This window comes from Temnothorax curvispinosus, unplaced genomic scaffold (assembly GCF_003070985.1).
Source record: "Temnothorax curvispinosus isolate PA1 unplaced genomic scaffold, ASM307098v1 QBEX01018343.1, whole genome shotgun sequence".
NCBI lineage: Eukaryota > Metazoa > Arthropoda > Insecta > Hymenoptera > Formicidae > Temnothorax > Temnothorax curvispinosus.
In genome coordinates this window covers 1-6,115 of record NW_020228123.1, presented here as the reverse complement: position 1 = coordinate 6,115, position 6,115 = coordinate 1, and the positions used below count along the sequence as shown (strand labels likewise).

Genomic DNA, 6,115 nt, shown 5'->3' with positions numbered 1-6,115 from the left:
AGAGAGAGAGAGAGAGAGAGAGAGAGAGAGAGAGAGAGAGAGAGAGAAGGAGTGTGTATATTACAAAGTATCTTTTACGTTTATTTTGTGTTTGCAGTTATTCAGGTAATTAATTAGTTTGTAATAAAGAAGGAGAGGCAATAGAATCGGTTTTGTTTTATTGACCCTTTTTCTGGCGTTAAATGTAGTTCATAAGTATATTTAAGAAAAAATCGTTTTTTCTTTAGTACGCTTTATTTTTTTTTTTTATTTATAGGTATATTTAAGAAAAAATTGTTTTATTCTTTAGCGCTTTGTTTCTTTTTTTTTAAGTCGGGATGGCAATCGAGTTTTTAAATGTTAATGGAGAGATGGTATCTCACATTATTGTCCCCATCATAGGGGATGGAGCCTGCCTGTTCCGAGCCCTCTCCTATCTCATGTATAACACACAGTTAATGGCGAGGGAAGTGCGTGAGATAATCGTGAGTCATGTGGTGGATAACTGGGAGGAATTTTCAATTATGTCCCACGACAGCTTGGGGAACAATTACAATAGCTTCAACGAGTATTTTGATGAAATGTCGAAACCCTTTACTTATGGTGGTTTATGCGAGTTGGTGGCGGCTGGGCAACTGTTTGGGTTTGTTTTTGAGGTTTACCGAAATGGTGAGCTCTATGAGAGTTTTGGTGCGGAAGGTCACCCTGTTAGAAGGCTACGTTTTACACAGGACATTTCTAAGGGACATTTTGATGCGTATGAGCAATGTGAACCTGAGGAAGTGATCAACACATCGTCCTTCTCTCAGCTTGATTCCACCTCACACCTCTCACAGGCAACACTTTTTTCTGTTCCTAATAAGGCTCATGGAAAACGTCGGACTAGATACACCAATGCGAAAAGGAGGAAGCAACTTAAAGATGCGTCAAGAAAATATGCACAGAATAACCCTGAGGTCCACAGAGCAGCGGTGGCTAGGTATCAAAAAAATAACCCAGAGGTGAACAGAGCAGCGGTGGCTAGGTACCAAAAAAATAACCCCAAAGTGAACAGAGCAGCAGTGGCTAGGTACCAACAAAATAACCCCGAGATGCACAGAGCAGCGGTGGCTAGGTACCAACAAAATAACCTCGAGATGCACAGAGCAGCGGTGGCTAGGTACCAACAAAATAACCCTGAGATGCATAGAGTGGCAGAGTCTCGGTATGAACAAAGTAATCCTGGAAGAAGAATAGAAAGGCGAGTACTTCCGTGGATGGTCAAAGCCTACTCAGGCATGGCATATGATCCTGATGTGGCTTATGAGGCAGACAGCACTATAGCTTTGGGAACCATGAGCCACAAGTGTCAGTACTGTAATGCTTTCAAGTGGAAGGAGGAGACCCTCGGCATGTGCTGCAATGCTGGAAGGGTGCAGCTTTCACCCTTCGAACCTCTGCCTGAGCCTCTATACAGTTTGGTAATGGGCAGCCACCCAGAGCATGTCCACTTTATGAACTATATTAGAAAGTACAATGGCTGCTTCAGTATGACATCATTCGGGGGCAAGCAGGTTCTACAAGACGGCTTCATACCGACCTTTAAAGTTCAGGGGCAGGTATATCACTTGGTAAGAAGTCTGCTGCCAGTACCTGAACAGGAAGCTCGATTTTTACAAATTTATTTTGTGGGCGAGGATGAAAGGGAAGTGAGATTAAGATGTATTAGCAACTTTTCAGATGTCAAACAGGGATTAGTCAAAGAACTGCAGAGAATGTTACATGATGTCAACAGCTACATAAAAGATCTGAAGACCACTTTAGATAAGGTATCTCCAACTTGCAAAAAGTTTGAAGTTGTCATCTATGCAGATAGAAAACCTGCTGACGCTCACAGAGGTCGCTTCAACGCACCGATAGCAAATGAGGTAGCTCTGGTGATTGTTGGTCAGCAATTTGATCAGCGAGACATCGTGCTGCAGAGCCACGATAACAAACTGCGGCGCATTAGCAAGATTCACCGGTCATACGACGCCTTGCAGTACCCGCTCCTGTTTTGCCGTGGCGAGGATGGATACTCGATTACCATTCCACAGCGCGACCCTCAGACTAAGTTGCTACTTAAGAATTTAGTTTCCGCAGCGAGCTTCTACTCATATCGAATTATGATTAGGGAAGGGGAAGTCAACCACTTGGTGTACTTTCGTTCTCTTTTTAGTCAATTCCTGGTTGACATGTACGTCAAAATAGAGACAGAAAGGTTGAACTACATTAGGAACAACCAGGCGCAGCTGAGGGCAGACAGCTACATTCACCTGAGGGACGCCGTGGGAAGGCAGGATGCTGACGTTGCTCAGCTGGGTCAAATGGTGGTGCTTCCGTCATCTTTCACTGGAAGACCTCGCTACATGCATGAGCGGACTCAAGACGCTATGACATACGTCCGTTATCATGGCCGTCCTGATCTGTTCATCACCTTTACCTGTAACCCAAAGTGGAATGATATAACAGATGCATTATTGCTTGGGCAAAAGTCTTACGATTGTCACGACATTATAGCTAGGGTATTTCATCTTAAGGTGAAGATGATGGCACTTTTGAATAAGGGTAGTCTGTTTGGAAAAGTGTGGTGCTTTATGTACTCTGTGGAGTGGCAAAAGCGAGGTCTGCCTTACATCCACATATTGCTGTGGCTAGAGCAGCGCATCTTTTCAGACATGATCGACAAAATCATCTGTGCGGAAATACCTGATCCTTTAAAAGACTCTCTTCTCCACAATATCGTTAAGGCCAACATGATTCATGGTCCATGCGGAGGCTTAAATCACAATTCGCTTTGCATGAAAGAAGGCAGGTGCAGCAAGAGGTATCCTCAAATACTTTTTAATGACACTCAGACAGGAGATAATGGATACCCGCTGTATCGGAGGAGATCTCCAGCTGATGGTGGTTCACTGTCGAAATCAATGGAATAGAGCTGGACAATCGTTGGGTGGTGCCGTACAACCCTGTACTGTTATGTATTTTCAATGCTCATGTCAATGTGGAATTATGTAGTTCTGTTAAGTCTATCAAGTACATTTGCAAATACGTGAACAAGGGAAGTGATCAGGCGGTTTTTGCTTTGGAGAGTGAGAAGGATGAGGTGAAGTTGTACGAGAGTGGGCAATACATCAGCAGCTCAGAGGCAATTTGGAGAATTTTAGCGTTCCCTATTTATGAGAGGTATCCCATTGTCTTTCATCTCGCTGTTCACCTTGAAAATGGTCAGCGTGTGTATTTCAACTCTAAGAACTTGGCTGAAAGGCTCAATAACCCTCCTCAGACAACACTCTTAGCTTTTTTTGAACTTTGCAAAACTGACGATTTTGCAAAAACCCTCCTGTACTCTGAGGTTCCTTCATACTTTGTGTGGAAAAATAACAAGTTTGTGAGAAGAAAGCGGGGAAAGGATGTTGATGGTTGGCCAGAAATAAAGAAGGACTCCGCGCTGGGAAGAGTGTATACCATTCATCCAAACAACACCGAGTGTTATTATCTTTGTTTGTTGCTACATGAGATTTGAGGTCTAACGCCTTTTTTAGATTTAAAGACTGCGAATGGTGTCTTCTGTCACACATTCCAGTCCACATGCAAGGCATTAGGTTTGCTGGAAGATGACAAGCAATAGGACAATACCTTGGAGGAAGCTGCATTATGTGATTCCCCTTTAAAGCTGAGAGAGCTTTTTACAGTGATGTTGGCATTCTGCCAACTTTCAGAACCTCTGAGTCTTTGGGAAAAGTACAAAGACAGCTTCTCAGAGGATATTACGCGGCAGGTGGAGAGAGAGTTGCAAGGCAGTGCGCAACAGGTGATGGATGAGGTGTACAATAGATGTCTGGTGTTGATTGAAAACGCAGTGGTGGCTTTGGGAGGAAAAGAGTTGCAACAGTATGGCCTGCCTCAGCCAAAAAGATCTGGAGGAGTATTGGGGAACCGAGACTATTTGAGGGAGACAAATTACGACGTAAATGCCTTGACAGAAGTGGTGTCGAATAACGAGGGTTTATTGACAGATGAGCAGCTCGCTGTTTATCGGCAGGTTCTTAGTAGCGTTGAGTCAGGTGCTGGTCAGGTATTTTTCCTAGATGCTCCTGGTGGTACTAGGAAGACCTTCCTTATCAATTTACTTCTGGCGAGGGTAAGAAGTGATCGTGGAATTGCATTGGCTGTCGCATCATCAGGTATCGCTGCTACGTTGTTGGAGGGAGGGAGGACCGCTCACGCTGCTTTTAAACTTCCTCTGAATTTAATTCAAACAGAAAAACCATTGTGCAATATTTCAAAACAAAGTAACATGGCTAAAGTATTACGGGATTGTAAGCTCATTGTTTGGGATGAAAGCACCATAACACATAAGGGGGGTTTTGAGGCATTAAACACAACCCTCAAAGATATTAGGGATAACGATGGAGTAATGGGGGGAGTGACCGTGCTGCTTGCTGGAGATTTCAGACAGACTTTGCCAGTAGTGCCAAGGGGAACTCGAGCAGACGAAGTCAAGGCGTGTGTAAAGAAATCACATTTGTGGTCCCTTATTAGGAAAATCTCTATCAGGAAGAATATAAGGGTACACTTGAAAAGTGATGTTTTTGCAAAGCAATTTTCAAAAATACTATTAAAAATTGGAAATGAAGAGTATCCTGAGACGGAAGGAAAGGTGATTATTCCTGCGAGTCTAGGTTTAGTAGTAAAAACCCTAGAGAGCCTTATTAATAAGATATACCCTGATATTGCGGATATCAAAGAGAAATCTATGGATTGGCTGTGCGAGCGTGCCATTCTGACCCCTAAGAATGATAAAACTGGTGTCATTAATGACATTCTTCTTAAATTATTTGAGGAAGAAGAATTGAATTAGATCTGTGGACTCGGTGGTAGATACGGATGACGTGGTCAACTACCCAGTAGAGTTCCTTAACACAATGATCCCTCCTAGCTTACCAGCCCATAAGCTTTTTCTTAAAGTGGGGGCACCAGTGATGTTGAGAAATTTGAATCCGCCAAAACTTTGCAATGGCACAAGGCTTCAAGTGAAGGCTCTACACAGAAATGTTATCGAGGCCACAGTATTCACCGGCTGTGCACGGGGAGAGACGGTATTTATACCACGCATACCACTAATATCATCAAAGTATCTTTTTGAGTTTAAGAGGTTGCAGTTCCCTATCAAAGTTTGTTTTGCGATGACTATCAACAAGTCCCAGGGGCAGTCGTTAAAAGTAGCAGGAATTGATTTAAGTAAGGACTGTTTCTCACATGGGCAGTTCTATGTGGCATGTTTGAGAGTGAGCTCACCAAACAGTCTTGTGATACTAGCGCCTGAGGGGAGAACCACTAATGTGGTATACAAAGAAGTTCGAAAATAGAAAAAAAGGTCATAGATATTTTTGGAGAATTTTTAAAAAGAAATTATGATAAAAAATATAATGTTTGCAGAAGAGAAAAAAACATGTATGTGAAAGGCATCATGCCTGTTTGAGAAAACAAATAAAGAGAAAAACATGTGTGAAAAAGGTTTATATAATTTTGCCCATTTTTATGGAAAAAAATGACCTAATCTCAAAAAATGAAACGAAAAGAATGATATTTTGACATACTAAATAACTTATTAACGTAAAGGACAAATTATTGAATCAATTTTTTTTAAATATAAAGGAAGATGTTCTGATTCATTGATTCATTAACGCCAAGCACAAACCACTGAACTAAATTTATTTAATTCTATATAAATATAAGGAAGATGTCCTGACTGAATGACTCATCAACGCCCAGTCAAAACCCATGAACCTAGAAACATGAAATTTGGAGATAAGCACCTACTAAGAAGGGATTTTTAGAAATTCGAATCCTAACGGGGTGAAAAGGGTTAAAATTTATTTACACGGATTTGTTAATATCTCTTAGGCACGATGAAAGAGTAAAAGACACCATGTCTGTAAGAAACACCATATCTGTAGGAGACACCATGTCTGTAAGAGATACCATGTCTGTGAGAGACACGAAGTTTATTGGAGTCATAATGTAACAAAGCACGGATTTCTTTACAGTGGAATAGGCCTACTGGGGAAACCACTAAAAAAAAAACGCATTTACAATAGTACCTCAAGGGTGA

The 6,115-nt window shown here is 41.8% G+C and overlaps 2 protein-coding genes across 2 annotated transcripts; both read left to right on the top strand.

Moving 5' to 3' along the window:
- The first annotated feature begins 350 nt into the window (after positions 1 to 350).
- LOC112468336 lies at positions 351 to 3,628 on the top strand. The gene is made up of 3 exons (XM_025037462.1): positions 351 to 2,824; positions 3,016 to 3,224; positions 3,543 to 3,628. Exons 1-3 carry the CDS (start codon positions 351 to 353, stop codon positions 3,626 to 3,628), a joined length of 2,769 nt encoding a protein of 922 aa, XP_024893230.1.
- Positions 3,629 to 3,694: 66 nt separating this feature from the next.
- LOC112468335 lies at positions 3,695 to 4,861 on the top strand. The gene has a single exon (XM_025037461.1). It carries the CDS (start codon positions 3,695 to 3,697, stop codon positions 4,859 to 4,861), a length of 1,167 nt encoding a protein of 388 aa, XP_024893229.1.
- The last annotated feature ends 1,254 nt before the right edge of the window (positions 4,862 to 6,115 follow it).

Coding starts and splice junctions, on each gene's coding strand:
- LOC112468336 (XM_025037462.1), top strand. CDS start 351: ATGGTATCTCACATTATTGTCCCCATCATAGGGGATGGAGCCTGCCTG. Junction 2,825..3,015: donor GAAGGCAGGTGCAGCAAGAG/GTATCCTCAAAT, acceptor GGAATTATGTAG/TTCTGTTAAGTCTATCAAGT. Junction 3,225..3,542: donor CGCTGTTCACCTTGAAAATG/GTCAGCGTGTGT, acceptor CGCCTTTTTTAG/ATTTAAAGACTGCGAATGGT.
- LOC112468335 (XM_025037461.1), top strand. CDS start 3,695: ATGTTGGCATTCTGCCAACTTTCAGAACCTCTGAGTCTTTGGGAAAAG.